This window comes from Tursiops truncatus, chromosome 5 (genome assembly GCF_011762595.2).
Source record: "Tursiops truncatus isolate mTurTru1 chromosome 5, mTurTru1.mat.Y, whole genome shotgun sequence".
Lineage (NCBI taxonomy): Eukaryota > Metazoa > Chordata > Mammalia > Artiodactyla > Delphinidae > Tursiops > Tursiops truncatus.
This window is the reverse complement of record NC_047038.1, coordinates 129,889,860-129,909,953: the sequence shown is the minus strand read 5'-3', so window position 1 is coordinate 129,909,953 and position 20,094 is coordinate 129,889,860. Positions and strand designations below refer to the sequence as shown.

General features: G+C 40.7%; 1 protein-coding gene across 12 annotated transcripts in view; it reads left to right on the top strand.

Moving 5' to 3' along the window:
• HERC3 (HECT and RLD domain containing E3 ubiquitin protein ligase 3) overlaps positions 1-13,630 on the top strand; it is a 142,016-nt gene extending 128,386 nt beyond the window's left edge. For 10 of the 12 annotated variants that reach the window (XM_019926403.3, XM_019926400.3, XM_033857391.2 and 7 more), the window contains 3 exons: positions 5,836-6,019; positions 6,479-6,581; positions 8,550-10,272. In XM_019926403.3, the coding sequence (XP_019781962.1) occupies positions 5,836-6,019; positions 6,479-6,581; positions 8,550-8,758 (496 nt within the window). In that variant the 3' untranslated portion in view covers positions 8,759-10,272. Of the gene's footprint in view, positions 1-5,835; positions 6,020-6,478; positions 6,582-8,549; positions 10,273-10,300 lie in introns of those variants that run through there. The other 2 variants (XR_002174624.3, XM_019926407.3) reach the window with 2 other exon arrangements.
• Positions 13,631-20,094: the final 6,464 nt, after the last annotated feature.

The following is a 20,094-nucleotide window of genomic DNA, read 5'->3' as shown; positions in this document are numbered from 1 at the left end:
CCAGGAGTGGGGTTGCTGGATCATATGGTAACTCTATTTTTAGTTTTTTTAAGGAACCTCCATGCTCCTTTTTCTCTTTTCCCTCTTTTTAACCTCTCTTGAGGACAAAATTACTTTCTTTTCCCTTAACAAAATGCATTTTCATTCCTTATACCTTGTTTTTTCCTTGCATACAAAGATGTTTCCCTTATTAATTTTAGTAGTTTTAATCACACATATTAACTAGAATTCTCAACTCTTAAAAAACCTTACTTTCTAGTGAAAACTAAGAAGTAAACAATTTTAAACTTTCCTTTATGTTAGCATCCTGTAGATTGACAAACTTATGAATACTGTTTATAATTTCTAAAAAACATGTGCTTTCTTATAGAAAATTTCTCTGTGTGGCACCAAACATATTTATTAATAGTCCTGAATATCTTCTTTTCTCTGTAAAAGGAAGTCTATGTTTAGTAATTAATGTTTCAGTATATTATTTTATTTTGGAATGATCTAGATATTCAGTAAACTTCCATCATTTAACCTAATTTAGCAAAACTCTAAAGTTTCAAGTAACCATATATTTGGAGAAACTGTTTTTAAGTAGACATACCATAAAACATAATTATCCCTAAAGGGTTCACCTAAAAACTCTTATCTCATTTACACTTAATTTACTTATAAAAATTTCATCATACCAAGTTATTTTTCTTGCTGACAAATTTTGTAATAGAAATAAGATCTTAGTTGACTTTTAACAAACTTAGGTACAGTAAAAGTATTATACTGAATGTCGATGACTCTGAAGAGTCTGTATTAATTAAACCAGCAAACTTAAACTAAGTTTAATACCAAATATTAATTTAATACTGAATATTTCCCAGATCATGTGAACCTGAAATTCATTTGGGTTAGTTTCTTTTATATTTCTGAGACTGTGTATAAGTGCTTAATTTCCTTTAAGCCAATTAAGTAGCGCTCACTTACAAATTAATTTTGGCAATAATACTGTTCAGAAGTAAAGACATGTATCTATAACATACACACAGGCATGTAGACAGATGTAATCAGAGATCTCATAGCTTCATTGTAAAACTTAGTCGTGAATCGGGTATTACAATATAAAACTTACTAGTTTATAAATAACAGTTGGAATAAGTTAAGTTTACTCGCTTGGGTTTAAAAGGCCTCTTTTTCCCTTTTTTCCCTCAGTCCCAGGAATTAAAGATGGTCTAGATAAGAGTAAGATAAGAGTTCTTGAGAGCTCTGGTAAGACATTTATATCTCAAAGATGCAGGGAGAGAAATGCAAGGTCCTCCTAGAAGGACTTCATGCCCCGAGGGTCAGAATTTTGCAAGATGTTTTATCAAGCTGCCTTTCTCTAACTGCTTATGCAAAAACCAGTTTGGGAATGCCAAAAAAAGCCCCATCTTGGCCATTTCAGGGAGGATTTCCTTAATTCTTAAGTAAGTAAGTACTTGCAAGTGTAAGTTCTGTATAATATGTAAACCTGTCTGGGGTGTTGGTCAGGGGTTATCTGACACCCCTTTTTCTTGCGTTCGAGAGACTCTATTTCTCATTTTTAAATTGGTTTGTCAGAATAAAATCACTACTGAAAACTGTGGTGGGCCGACGTGCGGTTTGTGAGCTTAATTCTTCTAGGTGTCACCCTAGAGTCGTTTTAGCTCTTTTACATGTCTGGGTTTCTCTTACTGGCAGCCTAAAAATGCTCTGGAGGCCCTGAGCACTGAATGGCCCATTCTTATATGTGCGCCCCTGGCTGAATGAGGTTTTAAGGAGTGGCTTTCCCTAGGGACCTGCTGCACAGTGTGAGGACTTCCTCCACCACTCCCATAAATGCCTCGGTTGCCCGAGAAAGCTGTCATCGGCCTGGAGGAGCTGTGTGTCTTCTCTTTGGAGCCGAAAGCTCTCCTACGGTATCTTCACTTTTATTCTGACAAATCCTGTTAAGGTAGATGATTTGAGGAAACACATCAGGTCAGGCTCCTACCTAATCACCCAGTCTGAACCTTCCCAGTGTCTTTCAAATGAACAAAATCTTCCCATTCTTTCTCAGCTGGGCACTTTCTCAGAATCTTACAACTGAACACTTTCTCAGTATCTCTTACAAAGGAAAAGTCTTACCCACTACTGAAAAAAACTCAGGATTGTCAACCAAGACAGGAGATCCGAGACCAGGAGAGACTCAGCCAGATTCGTCTGGACTCTCCAGGGAGGCACAAGGGCCCTTGCTGGTACCAAGGTCCAGATCCTCGGAGAGTTCAGGTGAAGGAAAAAAGTCTGCTCTGGGTCCGTTCGTGGTTGCCAAAAAAACCCTTGACTGAAATAAAAGTGCACAACATGAGAGCTGTGATTTGGGGTTTCTTCAGGGACCTTACTGAGGACTATAGCCTCTCAGATAGCTCCGAGGAACTGCTCCGAAGAGGTAGGGCAAGAGCCAGTATACGTGAATTGTTTGGGCTGGGAAATACATATAGTCAAACATACACCTTGGTAAGATTACTGCTAATCACAAAAAAACCCTCAGATATCTCAAGTTAATGATTTTAGTGCTTATTTATGTATGGGAGGATGCAAGAATCTGGTGTCATTGAAATTCTTCCTAATATGCATCTTAACTGTCTAGGTACCAAAAAACACAGAATGTTTCATCCTGTTTTTCATTCTGAATTCCTTTCAGTGTGCACCGTAGGTCAGTGACTGCAGTGGCTTATGACTTGGTCCTCATAGAACCGGATGGCAGGCAACATGCTTTGGTTTGCAGGCTCTGTCTAATGGGTTTCAGGAAAGCAGTATATTGTCTGCACTGTGAGAACTTTCAGCATCTACAGTTAAGATGTACAATAATCTTTTTACATTGGTGGCTTTTATTTTTAAAACTGAACATTTACCCCATTTTAAAGATGAGAAAAGAGAGGCTTAGATACAGGACATGGCAGACCCTGGACTTGAACCCCCGTCTATCCCACTATCCACCATATTACATTGCCTGTTGGTTATTGTTTTATGCTGGTCTCAGCCTGTCAATAACCAGTGTTGTGATTGGACCAGTCCTTGTGGTTCTGATATGATTGCAAGACGCCCTTCAGAAATAACCAGCAGGACACTTTGGAAAAAAAATAAAGGTATGTTACTTACAAGACCTGTAAATTACATGGCACGCAGGGGCCACACAGTAAGGTTGGGTCAAGGGTGGTGGAGAGAAAGCAAGAGAGTGGGAGTGAGGGTCTGGGGTTCTGCTGTTTTGGGGGTTTGACAGTGGGGCCCTAGGGTTTCACGGGCTCACTCTTTGTAAATTTAAAACATAAAAGTAGGAATTTAATGCGTGGGAAGAGAAAAAAAATAAGTGGCCCGCACGGTCAGTTATCAGAATCGACCAAGATCTTTGAAAGGAGCTTCAGCGGGGAGAGGCGGCCTGGCTGTGTGGCTGGTAGTGTGTTTATTCTTCTCCATTAGCTATCTTCTTCGAAGCGGATGCTTGCACAGCCAGAGCGCTTGCATTACAAAAAAAGGACAAGAAACCCCAAACTGTCAGGGCTTATACTACAGTTAGTTATCGGTGTAGATTGGTTAATTATTGGTGACCAGATCTGCCTGGAGGAAACCCAAAATGTTCACATTGTAGTTTTATGAAGTGTAGTACGTTACAGAGGATACGTGGAAGGTATCTGTCTTCAAAGTGTCTGATTTTTTTAATTTTTAGAAAAAAAAAAGTAAATACACAAAAGCACTAAACTAATATGACAAACTTCTGTGTATCTATGCTCAAAGTTTAAACAGATAGTATTTGCTTCAGGTTTTTTAAAAAAAGAATTACTGAAGCCATTGAAATTCTTTCTGTACATCCCCTTAATCCTATTTCTCTCCTCTCACCCTCTTTTCCTACATAGACAAAACTCTTACGAATTTTATGCATAGTCTTTCATGTTTTTATATTTTTATAATATGTGTATTAAGACAAAGATCTTTTTACAAAATGCCTTTATTAAATACACACATTTTATATATATGTCCTATACATAATTTCATACTCATACACAAAATCTCATAGCCATAAACAATGTAATAATCACTAACATTTACAAGGCGGCCTCAGTTCTAAGAACTTTTCATGTATTAACTCATTTAATTTTAATAATAGTCCCATAAGTTATGTACTCTTATTCTCCCCATTTTACAGATGAAGAGGGTGAGGCACAGAGAGATTAAATAACTTGCCCAAGGGTCACAAGCCATAAGTGTGGGAGCCGTTGTCTCTTATAGATAATAATGTTTGAAGTGTTAAAGAAACAACTTACATAAGTGCTATTATATTGTACTTAATATTCAAAAACTTGGTTTTTACTCAGCATTGTTCTTGAGATTCTTCTATTCCTTTGGACAAAAATTCCGTAAAGTGCTGTGCTTTATGGTTTCCATCATGACTTTACTGTCTCTTTGTCTATTCTTATATTAATGGATATTTAGTTTTGTTTCTCCCAATTTTCTGTATTACAAGAGAATGCTGCAACGAACACCCCTGTACTTGTCTTCTTGTGCACTCATGTGAGGGGTCTCTCTGGGGCACTAGCTGGTAGTAGAGTAGCTGGGTAAAAGGGTATTTACTTTTTCAACTTTTCCGGATATTGGCAACTTTTTCTCCCAGCTGTTTATGCCTCAGTGCACAGATTACATTCCCACTAGTCAGAGATGGAATATACATACAGACAATGGCCAGACCGTATATAAAAAGGGAACTCTGACAGAGAAAGACAAATATCATATGATGTCACTTGTATGTGGAATCTAACCAAAAAAATGATATACATGAACTTATTTATAAAACAGAAATAGACTCACAGGCATAGAAAACGAACTTATGGTTACCAAAGGGGATGGTGGGGGGAGAGATAAATTAGGAGTTTGGGATTAACATATACACACTACTATATATAAAATAGATAAACAACAAGGACCTACTGTACAGCACAGGGAACTATATTCTACTGATATATCTTGTAATAACCTATAATGGAAAAGAATCTGAAAAAGAATATATATATATCATATATATATCGTATATATATAACTGAATCACTTTGCTGTACACCTGAAGCACAACATTCAAAATTAACTACACTTCAGTTTTTTAAAACATGGGTAAAAAATCACAAACGGCCAAAACAAAAACAAAAACAAACCAGAACTCTGACCTGGAACCTGCAGAAACCTGCCCAGAAAACCAACTCCTTATCTACAGTAAGCAGCCCGGGAAGCCAGCTTGCTTTGAGTCAGGCTTGCAGAAGCCATTGTCGTAATTAGCATTTGACTGTTCCTTAGTGAGATGGAGCCGTTGTATTAAGACAGTTCTTTCCAGAGGTCATTAAGGGATTTATAGTAAGGTGTTAGGAAATTACCTTTTAAAGTAGGGGAGGATACAAATGTCAGATGGGTTTAGCTTTGTTCATTTTTGAAGAGAAAGGAAGTAGTCTAGAACCATTATCTTAGGCTTTTTCTTTTAAGCAGAAAAAGTCTTATTTTTTTCCTTAACTGAATTATGTAGGACCATAAACAAGATGAAAACTGGAACACCTCAGGTAAAATAAAGTCAGCAGTATGGTTCCACCCACCTGGCCCCCTCCCCTTCCTTCTTGCCTCTCCTGCCCCCAGATCACCGGAGACCCCCTTGGTGGAATCCTAGGGCTGGGTGGTAACGTACAAGATGCTGTAGGATGCCTCCTGGTGAGAGCATTTGATGAGATTTTTCATCTCTCTCAGCCTCAGTTAGAAGGGGAACTTGATAAATTCTACAAGACTCTGGGCTAAACGTATTCTATTTCTTTGGTCTCCTGGCAGGCAGGAATTTGTGGATGCTTACGTGAATTATGTCTTCCAAATCTCAGTTCATGAATGGTACACAGCTTTCTCCAGCGGCTTCCTAAAGGTGTGTGGTGGCAAAGTGCTTGAGCTCTTCCAGCCTTCGGAACTGAGGGCCATGATGGTGGGGAACAGCAACTACAACTGGGAGGCCCTGGAGGAGGTAAGCCTAAAAGGTGCGGTCTGTCCCCTCTGAGGGGGCAGCACAGGCCTGGGCACAGCGCCCAGAACCCGGTCTCTTTCTTTTTTTTTTTTTCTTTTTGCGGTACGCGGGCCTCTCACTGCCGTGGCCTCTCCTGTTGCGGAGCACAGGCTCCGGATGCGCAGGTTCAGCGGCCATGGCTCACGGGCCCAGCCGCTCCGCGGCATGTGGGATCTTCCCGGACCGGGGCACGAACCCGTGTCCCCTGCATCGGCAGGCGGACTCTCAACCACTGCACCACCAGGGAAGCCCCCCCCCCCCCCCCCGGTCTCTTTCTTAAGTATTCTGTGGTCACGTAGGATTTGGAGGCCTCCTGCATCTCAGTGGTTATTTCTTACTCTCCAGTGCAAATGCTATACAGATGTCCATTTGTAATGTTCTTCTGGAAGATAATTTTTTTCTTTCTGTCTTTTTGGGCAGACTGCCATCTACAAGGGTGATTACTCAGCCACACATCCCACTGTGAAACTATTTTGGGAAACGTTTCATGAGTTCCCATTGGAAAAGAAGAAGAAGTTTCTCTGTAAGTAACATCAGTGTGGTATCTGTCCACATTTCAGTTTTGCATTTGGTATAGGATGGTATACTCCGTGGTGAAGTTCAGCTCTTTTAAATGGTAAAGGGCAAGTAAGGAAATATATTTACATTTTTTGTCTTAGTGATATCTGAGGCGCAGCAGAGGTGGTTAATCCTTATTTGTTGTGTAACGGGGTGGGTTGCATGAAAGGAAGAGAAGCATTTCAGTGATTTTTAATTGCTCTAAAAATACTAGTTATTTTATATGAAGGGGATTCCTTTAAGTATTACATTGATGAAATCGAATTGTTTGGATTAACCTCCCTTATCTTTCTAGCCTTTTGAAAATATTTGTGTCTACTGCAGATGTAACTGGGGAGATGTGATTTATAACAGCTTTACTGAGATTTAATTCACACACACATACTGTTACAATTCAAGGTGTACAGTTCCGTGGTTTTTAGTATATTCAGAGTTGTGAAACTATCGATTAATTTTAGAACACGTTCATCACCCCCAGAAGAAACACTGTACCCATTAGCAGCCTTCCCCCGTTTCCTCCCAGCCTCCCACCGCTTACCAATCTGCTGTGTCTCTGTGGATTCGCCCGTTCTGGGTATTTCATATAAATGGAATCATACAAAAAATGGTCCTTTGTGACTGGCTGGATGACGTCTGAGAATGGTAGTACATTTGCAAAGGAAAATGAAGCCTAGTTTACATGAGCAAATTACCCTTTTAAAAATAGTAGAAATCCTTGTGTCATTGTATAATCAGAGTCATAAGTTAGCCATTGCATAGCATAACATTTTTATCAATATAAAATGAGAAAAACAGAGTTTGAAAGGCAGTCTCTTTTGCTTTTTAAGAATGAGCATATATTAGTATTAATGCAAGGTTTACCCCCAGATTCTCCTGCTCCCATGGAGTAAGGATGAGAGGAAGCGGAGAGCTTACAAAAGAATTCCTAAAAAGAGCCCTGCTCCCCCCTCTGCCCGGTTACATGGGCCCTTGAGAAATAGCGGCATACGAGTCAGGATGACAGGATGAGATTTGCCAGTGGCTCTTGTGGGACTGTGACAAGCAAGAGGCGCTTGCCCTTGGTCCGGGGATTTCCTTAAAAGAAGATGTTTTTCTGTTCAGAGACCATTGGACTTCCATAAATTTTTATTAACTTTCCAGATTTGGCAAGAATGTTTATGTATCGTAGCCTCAGGTAGTGACAGGTTGTCTGAACGTGCTCCTTAACTAATGATTTCATCGTATCGATAGTTAATTTTCTAGCAGTTCAACAAAGAAGGTTATCTAGTGCTGGAAAACAGGAAGAGACAGCTGGGTTGGTCTTTTTTTTCCCTCCAAGTCACAAGTGTGTCCCAAGAGGGGAATGTCTCATATAGTGTCAGTGTCAGATCTTCTGGTTTAAGAGAAATGGAGAGACAGGGAAAGGCAAGCAAACAGATCCCAAATGGAAATTCACCAGCCAAGGGGGTATAATCACAGATACTTGAGGGGAGAGGGGAGACCCTGAGGCCCCATGGTCTGCAGTTTTCTTCCGGGTTTCTGAGGTCAGTCCTTTTCCTAGGTCAGCATTTCCCTTCCCCTTTGATTTTGTGAAAGCTCATGACATTTATGAGGCCACACGTTTCACTGAGGCCATTCTTTATTCGGGGGCATTTCTGAGCATCTTTCCATTGGATGGATGCTTTGTCAGTGTATAATTAGGGTCTGAAATTAGCCAATGAAAAGTACAGACTTTTTAATCCATATAAAACCAGAACACAGGGCTTGAAAGGCAATCTCTTGCTTTATAAGTGAGCATTTTTTAATATTAATACGACACATATTGGCACAAAAAAGTGGTTGTACTTCTCACATGAGCCACAGGGTGTCACCCCTTCCCTTCTGTTCCTCCCTGGGCCGCAGAGAGCCGCTCCCCATTTACCTAGCTGGTGTTTCCCGTTCTCTTTCTCCGCAGTGTTCCTGACAGGCAGCGATCGCATCCCCATCTACGGCATGGCCAGCCTGCAGATAGTCATCCAGTCCACAGCCAGCGGGGAGGAGTACTTGCCCGTGGCCCACACTTGCTACAACCTTCTCGACCTCCCCAAGTACAGCAGCAAAGAGGTCCTGTGTGCACGGCTGACCCAGGCCCTTGACAACTACGAGGGGTTCAGCTTGGCCTGAGGCTCCCCAGCTTGCCCCCGATTCCCCTTCCTTCCTCCACGTCCACAGTGAGGCCCATACAGAAAATCATGGGGAGTGAGTTCTGTTTTTTTTTTTAATTGTATAAGTGGGTTGGAACTTTTGAATCCTGAACCCGATTGATGCATTTCTGGGGTGGTAAGCAGGGACCTTTTTGAAAAATCAGGAGTTAGGGATGGGGTGAAAAACTGGCCCTTGTCTGAGAAGCGATTTTGTTTCTAAACGCAGTTCTCCATTGTTCCTTGCACTTGTGACTACGCTGTACTCTGCTGGATAAAAGGGCAGTGGATTTTTAAACTCGCATTCCCCAGATGTCTCTCTCAGCCCTGACCTTTCCTCATGACGCTTCCTTGTCTTCCTAACTTCTCATTCCTCTGCAAGAATGATTTGACTGACCTGTCCTTTCTCACCTGCACGTGCAGAACATCTCCTTTCTCTGCAGCCTTGGAAATGCTCCTGGCTTGTTGCCGTCCAACCCTAAGGACTAAGAAGGAGAGGATTACTTCAGAAATTCCCAAGCCCAACAAGCTGAATCCGGGTCCATGACTTTGGCGGAACTCTTGCGAATTTATGGGAGCCTTTCATAAACCTGCCTTTTGCCTAAAAACACAGTTCTTGAGGGACTGGCCGTCTCCCCACGGCTCTGCCTATTCCCGGCCCTCCTCAAAGGGGTGCAGAGCCGCGTAGCTGAGCCGACCTCGGTCTGCTGGCCCCGCCAAGCCCTTTTGACAACAAGATGAGGTAACAGGCCCTCCCCCTCTGGCATCATTTTGCTTTTGGAGCAGGTTGCATTAATCTTCTAAGGCGTGTTTTCTCCCAGAAAAGTAGAATAAATTTCTTATCCTTTTCCCTATCACTTTCTGTCTCTCCCACTTCATCTCTCCTCCCACCCTCCTACTTTTCTCTTCACTTCATCCCATTCTCTGTTACCTGACTTAATGTCCCTTCCTCTCCTCTCCTCCTGGTGGATGCATGCAGTCTATTTTCCTTTTCTATTTAAATTGCAGAATTTCTACTCAGATTTTTTTTTTTTCCTCTTCCCTAACTGCTAAGACTTAAGGACATTCTTTATTATGGAACTTTTGTTTATTGCATTTGGAATGTGCGTTTACAGTGGGATTTCAGGAGGGATTGTGTTTGAAGCAAATATATGTATTTCAGAAATCATGACACACTCACCCTTCTTCATCATGGGATCAGAAAATTCTACATGAGCAAAGAATCCATGTCAGCCTAATTTTAAATTCCTAGTCACTAGAGAAGAGACTTATTTATATAAAATGAAGTATTTATGAACCGTGAGACAGCATCAAACCTCACTGAAGGATTGTAGATTTTTTGCTTTTTGTTTTTAAAACTTATTCCAATTGCTAAATTGGTAGTTTTTCAGTCTTTATAATACAAGATTAAAAAAGATATAGTTATATGAAATGTTTATTTTCTATGTGTGTGCCTATAGTTCAATATTACGCAATAAATTTGCTGTTTTAATGTAACCAGAACTATCTCTTCTTGTACTTGCAGAATGGGTAGCTTGCTTTCAGTAGAAGAATTAAGTCATCTACCCGAGTAATCTAATAGAAGGTCAAACTTGCTTCCTGCCACAAGAGAGAGAGTAGAACCAACTGCTGGGAAAATGAAGAGGAAAACAGGGTAGGGGGGAGCATATGGCATTAAGGAGGGCTGGGATTTCTGAAGCTTCTGATGGGTGAAAAGGCATTTCTCACGGAGGGGAAGGCCTTAGCAAGGGCTTGAACATGGTGAAGTATTTAAGGAAGGGCCAGGAACAATTCGAAGGGAGGATCAGAGGAAACAGAATAATGGTAAATACGAGTGGGGAGAAAGACAGTAAGTTTGGGGCTGAGGAACCAGGCTAAGCCTTGGACCTTCAAAATGTTCAGAGCCTTGGGGTGGGGGAAGGAGGCAGTGATATGAGTTGAGCCTGGTTTTAAGGAAATGCGGATAAGGGTACTTGTGTTGGAATGGAGTGGGAAGGACAGCAGCTGAGAGCAGTATGGGGGGTGGGGGTGGGGCAGCAGTGGAAAGAGAAGAGCTGTGCGCAGGAGGGACGGGAGGAGGGGAGGCGATGGGAGCCTTCAGGGAAAAGGAGGAATTAAAGGTGAATGTAAGACTTAGTAATCTAATGGCTGATGCTAATTAATTAGCCCACTTACACACAGTAAAAAATATTTTCAATAAGTTTTAAAAATTACCATGTACTGTTTTTACCAGACTTACTAGATGGTTTAAAAGTGGTAAAGAGAACAGTAGCTTTCCATTAATAAGTTCCATTCAACAAACACTTAAGAGCATACATAAGTGCTCAGTTTGCAGGACAAAAAAAGCCTGTTACCTTTAATTTTGAATGAAAATAGCCAAGTTATTTTAAATTTGGGGGGGGGGGCCTTCAGAATCCTCATGCATGGAATAAGGAGATTGGACCAGATGATTCCTAAGGTCACTGAGCTCTAAAATTCCTGTACATAGAGATGCGCAATAAATTCCTCTAAATGTTTCTTGCATGAATGAAATTCTGTGCTGCTTTTCTAAAAACGATTTTTCTGGCATATTCTCCTCTTTTTTCCTTTATCACTATTGCTTTAGAAGACTCTTCAGGTAGGCATTTCTAGATTTACCTACCTGCCTACCTACCTACCTTCCCTCACCTGCAGACAGACATTCGGAAGTTTCTTCAGTTTTCAGAAATGTACCTATTTAATGAAAAAATCTCATTAAAATAAGGCCACTTGTGGTGGGTGGATTTAATGACAGTGTAACCAGGCGATTTAGCCAATTGTGATAGCTCCCGCTCCGCCTGAAAGCTTCTTGACCAGAAAGGAAGGTTCTCTATTAATAATCCCGGAGAGCCAGGGTTGGCAGCTACAGCCTGTGAGCTAAAATGGGTCTTACATTTTTAAAAGGGTCTGGTCTGTAAAGCCTAACAAACCATGTTAACATCTGGCCCTTTACAGAAAAAGACTTGCCCCAACCCTTTGAGACCAGACTTGCAGGAATCACAGTAAGAGTTGATAACTTACTTACTGAAGTGTCAGGAGGAACTCGGTCATAGCTGACGTTGAACTAGAGAGACATGTCTGGGCCTTTCTGCCGCAGGGGTAAGCAAAGCAAGCTTTGTCTAAGATTAACCCACAGAAACAGGCACCAAGGTTTCGAGCGTGGTGACTACCAGGTATTGACGGTGGGCCAGACCCCGCACCAAGCATTATCTACGCGCTATTCAGTTTCATTGCTACCACTGCCCTCCTGGCTCGACCGTTCACTAGCCACACAGCTAACCTCTCTGTAGCTCATTTTCTTCCTATTTAAAATGGGAATAAAAATAATGCCTCCCTCATGGAGTTGTAATGAGAAGTAAATGAATGAATTAATGGAAAGCACATAGAACAGTGCCTAGCACGTAACAAGCTCTCAGTAACTATAATTTTCATTCTTATCCCAGTTTTTCGCATGAAGAAATAAATGTTTAGAGGAAATAACTTGTTCACTGTCACAGTGGTAGGACGTGAACTTGACCATTCCTCTATATTACGCCCAGCTGCTAGGGTGGGCAGCAAATTTGACCAGGGATGGATAGCTAGAGATGAGGTTTGCCTAGAGCCCAGATAAAAAGACACGTTGTGATGTGGCAGGTGACTTCCCTGACCACCCGTCTGCAAGTGGTCATAGTGCAATAAGATTTGTTTTCGTGCCACTGTGCAGTTCAGTAAGGCAATTCTATGATCCTGAGACCAAAATCCTGATCAGATGTGTGGCTTCTCTGTCATCTGCTGTGGATCTCGCTGGAGCTAGTGTCTGTGGGCATTTAGTTGTCAGCCTAGTACCTGTTGACTTCTCCCAGACCATAGTTTGGAACTGACGGTCAAAGAGTAGATTCCAAGTTGGTGAACATGTGGAGGTGTGCTAGGTGAGCGGTGTGCCTGGAGGGGGCATCGAAGCTCCGTGCCCATTCCCACATACCTTGCTCTATGTATCCCTTCCATCTGGTTCCTGAGTTGCAGGACTGGAGGTGATGCCGCCAAAACGGCAGTGCAGGATACCCAGCCTCCATTCTTCCACAAAGATCAACGCTTAGCCGTCTATCCATGAACAAAACCAGCTCTGGGAGAGCTCTGGAGTCCACCTAAGAAACTTCAGTAATGCAGCTGAACATAAAACCTGAGAATAACCATACAAAAAGGGGACGACACCTTCACTCTGCCTGCACCATCCCATCCCCAAAGCCAGCAGTGCTCAGCACCAAGAGGGAGTGCCCAGCTAGAAAGGGGGATCCTTCACTAGGAAAGGGGGAGTGGGGTGAGTGACCAGCTTCCCCTGCCTTTCGGGGCACCTCATGAAGGCCCCCCTTCAGTTTCACCCTACTCACTCAGAGATTGGCAAAGCTGAGACACATAGAAAGGGGGGACAAGGGACAAGGAAGAAAAAGCAGGGGCTCCCAGAAGCAGGCACATAGCAGGAGCAGCTGTGGTTCCGAGACACCTGCTCCACAGACAAATCCAGCAGCTTTCACCACTGAAGAAACCAAGAGACAGCACAACCACCATGGGCCCCACAGGTATTTGCATTCACGGACATCAGCCACCTCAGCCCCTACCTGTTTATTTCCTTCCCAGCCTGCCCCACTCTGGCCCCTGCTAGAGCCCAGGCCTCCGCGTGAGCACAAGACACCAGCCTACAAGCCCCATGGCCACGTGTGCACTTGGGGCTAGCCCCTCCAGCCGCGCACTTGCACACTGCCAGCCTGACACCTGACACTGGCCTCCGCTGTGGTGTGCACACCCAGGGGGAGACGAACATGCAGACAGCCAGGGACCCTGGCAGCTGCCAGCGTGCCCACAGTTGGCCCTGGCCCTTGCTGCCTGCCCTGGCACCCACCACTAGGTATGTGTCTGCAGCCGGCCCCTGCCACTACATAGGCATCTGTAGCTGATCCCTGCAGCGGAGTGTGTACACACCGTTGGCCCCGTCCACCACACCGCCTGTCCTGGTCCTCGGACCAGGGGGTGCTGCTGAGGACCCCAAGCACCACTGCAGCCTTTGTGGACTCCCTGCAGCATTCATCAGAGACCATTCAGTTGCTGACGCTATGGACCCCAGCAACCTGAGCCACAGAGATCACGCCCCTGCCCCAACCCACTGCTGCCACACAACCCCACACTTGGTGCCCTGGGGTCACGGCGTGTTGCAGTGTGCTCCACCAACCCCTGCGGCTGTGAAAGTCTTCACTTACCAAAGTCAGTCCATAAAGTCTGGAAGAGGTGACTGCTGCTTCAAATGCACAGACACCTGTGAAAGGCTATGGGGATCCTGAAGAAGCAGGGAAATAGGTCTCCACCAAAGGAGTACAGTAAACGTCCAGGAACTGGCCCTAAAGAAATGGAGATCCAGGAGGTGGCCTGATAGACACTTTAAAATAATTGTCTAAAGATGCTCAGGGAGCTACAAGAGAACAGAAAAACACTCTAATGATACCTGGAAAACAGTACAAGAACAAACAAGATGTACAGCAAAGAGACAGAAGATCTGAAAAAAAATTGTGGAGCTGAAGAATACAGTAATTGAAGATTCAAGAGAGACCTTCAACATCAGACCTGAACAAGAAGAAGAAAGAATCAGTGGGACAGACCAATTGAAAGTAGCCAATCAGAGGAGCAAAAAGAAAAAAAGAATGAAAAGGACTGAAGAACACCTATAAGACTTAGGGGACACCATTAAAAGAAACACTGTACATATCATTGGAATTACAGAAGGAGAAGAGGTGGAGAAAGAGGTAGAAAGCTTATTTAAAGAAAGAATGGCTGAGAATTTCGCTCTCAAACCTGGGAGAAATTTGGACTTCCAAGTTCATGAAACTAATAGGTTTATTTTCAATCTAAAATGATCTCCTCCAAGATACATTAAAAAAATGGTCTAAAATCAAAACCAGAGAATTTTTAGAGCAGCAAGAGAAGAAAAAATCTCATACAAGGGAACCCCCCCCCATAAGGAAGTCAGCAGATTTCCCAGTAATGACCTTGCAGGCCAGGAGAGAATGGGATAATATATTCAAGTACTGAAAGAAAAAAAAACCTGCCAACCAAGAATACTTTACCCAGCAAAGTTGTCCTTCAGATATGAAGGTGAGATAAAGACTCTCCCTAACAAAAAAAAATTGAGGGAGTTCACCACCACTAGACCTTACTTATTAAGAAAGCTGAAAGGAATTCTTCAAGCTGAAATGAAAGGATACCAGTTAGTAACATGAACACATAAAAATATACAACATACTGGTTAAGATAAGTATGTAGTCAGATTCAGAATACTCTAATACTGTAATATGGTAGTGTGTTCATTACTTAACTCCGGTATAAAGGTTAAAGGACAAAAGTATTAGAAAACTATAGCTACAATAATTTGTTAATACATAATATAAAATATAAATTGTGACATCAGAAACATAAAAGAGGGAAAGTAAAAGGGTAGAGGTTTTGTATGCAATCAACATTAAATTATCAGCCTAAAATAGACTTATAAGTTGTTTTATGTAAGCCTTATGGTAATAACAAAGCAAAAGCCTACAGTAGATTCATAAAAGATAAAGAGGAAACTAAAGCATAATCACTATGGAAATTCATTCACAGAGGTAGGCAGAAAGAGAGGAAGAAAGTAACAAAGGGACTAAAAAACAGCCAGAAAACAAAAAGATGGCATTAGTAGGTCTTTACCTATTAATAATTTCTTTAAATATAAATGTATTGAATTCTCAAAAGACAAAGAGTGGCTGGATGGATAAAAAAACAAAACTCAACTCTATGCTGCCTCCAAGAGACTCACTTCAGCTTTAAGGACACAGACAAGCTCAGAATGAAGGTGTGGGAAGAGATATTCACGCAAGTGAAAACCACAAGAGGGCAGGGATAGCTATACTTACATCCGACAGACTAGACTTTAAGCCAAAAATGGTAACAAGAGACAAAGAAGATCATATAATGACAAAGAGGTCAATTTATCAAGAAGATTTAACAGTTGTAAATATATAATCACCTAACGTTGGAGCTAAATACATTAACAAAATACTAACAGATCTGAAAGGAGAAATAGATGACAATACAATAATAGTTAAGGACTTCAGTATCCCACTTTTAACAAAGGATAGATCATCCAGACAGAAAATCAATAAAGAAACATTGGACTTGAACCATACTTTAGACCAAATCAGTTAAACAGATATATACAGAACATTCCATCCAACAGAAACAAAACACACATTCTTCTCAAATGCACATGGAACATTCTGCACAATAGGTCATACCATAGGTCACAAAACAAGTCTTAGCAAATTTAAGATTGGAATCATACCAAGTATCTTTTCCAACCCAGTGGTATGAAACTAGAAATCAGTAACAAGAAGAAAGCTGAAAATTTCACATGCATGTGGAAATCAACACACTCCTGAACAATGGGTCACAGAGAAAATCAAAAGGAAAATAAAAAACACCTTGAATCAAACAAAAATTAAAACACTTTATACCAAAACCTGTGTAAACCTGTGGGATGCATCAAGAGCAGTTTTAAGAGAAGTTTATAGAAATAAATGTCTACATTAAGAAAAAAGAAAGATCTCAAACAGCCTAATTTTACCCCTTAAGGAAGTAGAAAAAGAAGAAACTAAGCCCAAAGTTAGCAGAAGGAAGGGGATAATATAAATACATGAAATAGAGACCAAAAAATTATAGAAAAGATCAATGAAATTAAGAGCTTGTTTTTGAAAGATAAAATGGACAAACTTTTAGCTAGATTAAGAAAAAAAAAAGAAGGGCTTCCCTGGTGGTGCAGTGGTTGAGAATCCACCTGCCAATGCAGGGGACACGGGTTCAATCCCTGGTCTGGGAAGATCCCACATGCCGTGGAGCAACTAAGCCCGTGAGCCACAACTACTGAGCCCACGTGCCTAGATCCCATGCTTTGCAACAAGAGGAGCCACCACGATGCGAAGCCCGCGCACTGCAATGAAGAGTAGCCCCCACTCGCCGCAACTAGAGAAAGCCCGCATGCAGCAACAAAGACCCAACTCAGCCAAAAATAAATAAATTTATTAAAAAAGGGAAAAAAGAGAAGACTCAAATAGATAACATTTATAAATGAAAGAGGAGACATTGCAATGCATACCACAGAAATACAAAGAGACTATTACGAACAATCACACACCTGCAAATTAGATAACCTAGAAGAAACTGATAAATACGTAGAAACAGGACACTGTAAAACTCTCAGAGGAAATCACAGAAGACTCTTTGACATAAATCGCACAAGATCTTTTTTGATCCACCTCCTAGAACAATGAAAATAAAAACAAACAAATAGGATCTAATTAAACTTAAAAGCTTTTGCACAGCAAAGGAAACCATAAAAAAAAAACCAACCAAATAAAACCCCTGAGAATGGGAGAAAGTATTTGGAAACAAAGCAACCGACAAGGGATTAATCTCCAAAATATACAAGCAGCTCATGAAGCTCAATTTCAGAAGATCTAAAAAGACATTTCTCCAAAGAAGACATACAGATGCACATGAAAAGATGCTCATCACTAATTATCAGAGAAATGCAAATCAAAACTACAATGAGGTGTCACCTCACACCAGTCAGAATGGCCATCATCAAAAAATCTACAATCAATAAATGCTGGAGAGGGTGTGGAGAAAAGGGAACCCTCCTACACTGCTGGTGGGAATGTAAATTGGTGCAGCCACTATGGAGAACAGTATGGAGATTCCTTAAAAAACTAAAAATACAACTACCATATGACCCAGCAATCCCACTACTGGGCATATACCCTGAGAAAACCATAATTCGAAAGGATAAATGCACCACAATGTTCACTGCAGCACTATTTACAATAGCCAGGACATGGAAGCAACCTAAATGTCCATTGACAGAGGAATGGATAAAGAAGATGTGGTACATATATACAATGGGATATTACTCAGCCATAAAGAAGAACAAAATAATGCCATTGCAGCAACATGGATGGAGCTAGAGACTGTCAGTGAGTGAAGTAAGTCAGACATAGAAAGACAAATATCATGTGATATTGCTTATATGTGGAATCTAAAAAAATGGTACAAATTAACTTATTTACAAAACAGAAGTAGAGTCACAGATGTAGAAAACAAACTTATGGTTATCAGGGGATAAGAGTGGGGAGGGATAAATTGGGAGATTGGGATTGACATATACACTCTACTATATATAAAATAGATAACTAATAAGAACCTACTGTGTAGCCGAGGGAACTCTACTCAGTACTCTGTAATGACCTATATGGGAAAAAGATCTAAAAAAAGAGTGGATATATGTATATGTATAACTGATTCACCTCGCTGTACACCTGAAACTAACACAATATTGTAAGTCAACTATACTCCAATAAAAATTTTTTTTAAATGAGATGTAGAAGTCAGAGGTATAAAAAAAAAATCAACTGAATCATTTAGAGAAAATTTGGCCATAAGATGAGCAGATGATATATTTTATAAGAATAGCTTAAGTTCTTTAAAACTTATTGTTCTCATAACCATACTTAAAAAGTATGTTTTTGAAATCATGCTCACTAATACCCAATAAAGCTCAGGATGTGTGTGAAAGAAAAAACAAAAAACTTCATGGGACTTCCCTGGTGGTCCAATGGTTAAGACTCTGCCTTCGAATGCAGGGGCTGTGGGTCCAACCCCTGGTTGGGGAGCTAAGATCCCACATGCCTTGTAGCCAAAAAAACCCAACAAATCATAAAACAGAAGCAACATTGTAACAAATTCAATAAAGACTTAAAAAAATGGTCCACATCAAAAAGAATCTTAAAAAAAGACTTCAAATGTCCATCAATTAAAAAAACCCAAAACTTAGAAACATACAACCTACCAAGGCTGAATCATGAAAAAAAATAGAAAATCCAAACTAGTAATGAGGAAGGAGATTGTATCAATAATCAAAAACCTCCCAATAAGAAAACCATAGACCAGATGGTTTCACCAGTTAATTCTACCAAACATTTAAAGAAGAATTAATGTCAATCCTTCTCAAACAGGGAACACTCCAAAACTCATTTTATGAGGGTAGCATAACCTTGGTACCAAAGCCAGATAAGGAAACTATAAGGAAAGATAACTACAGACCAATATCCCTGATGAATATAAATGCAAAAATTCTCAACACGATATTTGCAAACTGAATTCAATAGCACATTAAAACAGTCATACACCATGGTCAAGCAGGATTTATTCCTGGAATGCAAGAATGATTCAATGTATGCAAATCAATAAATGTGATACATCTCACTAACAGAAGGAAAGATAAACTCATATGATCCTTTCAATAGATGCAAAAAAAGCATTTGACAAATGACAACATCCTTTCTTGATAAAAAAAACTCTCAACAAATTGGGAACAGAAGAAACATACCTCAACATAACATGATAAGTCCACAGCTAACATTATACTCAATGTTCAAAAGTTGAAAGCTTTTCCTTTAAGATCAGGAACCGGTTAAGGGTGACCATTCTCACCCCTCCTATTCAACACAGTACTGGAAATCCTAACCAGAGAAATCAGGCAAGGAAAAAAAGACATCTAAATCAGAAAGGAAGAAGTAAAACTCATTGTTTGCAGATGATATGATCTTATATATAAAAAATCCTAATGACTGCACCAAGAAAAGCTAGAACTAATCGAGGAATTCAGTAATGTTACAGGACACAAAATCAACATACAAGAATCAGTTGTGTTTCTATACACTAACAATGAAATATCTGAAAAAGAAAAAAAAAACAATCCCTTTAATAATAACATCAAAAACAATAAAATATTTAGAAATAAATTTAACCAAGGAGGTGAAAGATCTGTACACTGTAAACTACAAGACTTTGGCCAAAAAAAACCCCAAAAACTGAAGAAGACACAAAGAAATGGAAAGAGATCCTATGTTCATGAATCAGAAGAGTTAATATTGTTACGATAGCCATACTACCCAAAGCCATCTATAGATTCAATGTGACCCCTATCAAAACCCCAATGGCATTTTTCACAGAAATAGAACAAATAATTTTAAAATCCGTATGGAACCACAAAAGATCCCAAATAGCCAAGGCAATCGTGAGAAAAAAGTATAAATTGGAGGCATCACACTTCCCGTTTCAAAGTATACTACTATAGCTATAGTAATAACTATGTCAAGCTATACTACAAAGCTACAGCAATTAACATAGTATGGTACTGGCATAAAAAAGAACAATTAGACCAACGGAACAGAATCAAGAGCCTAGAAA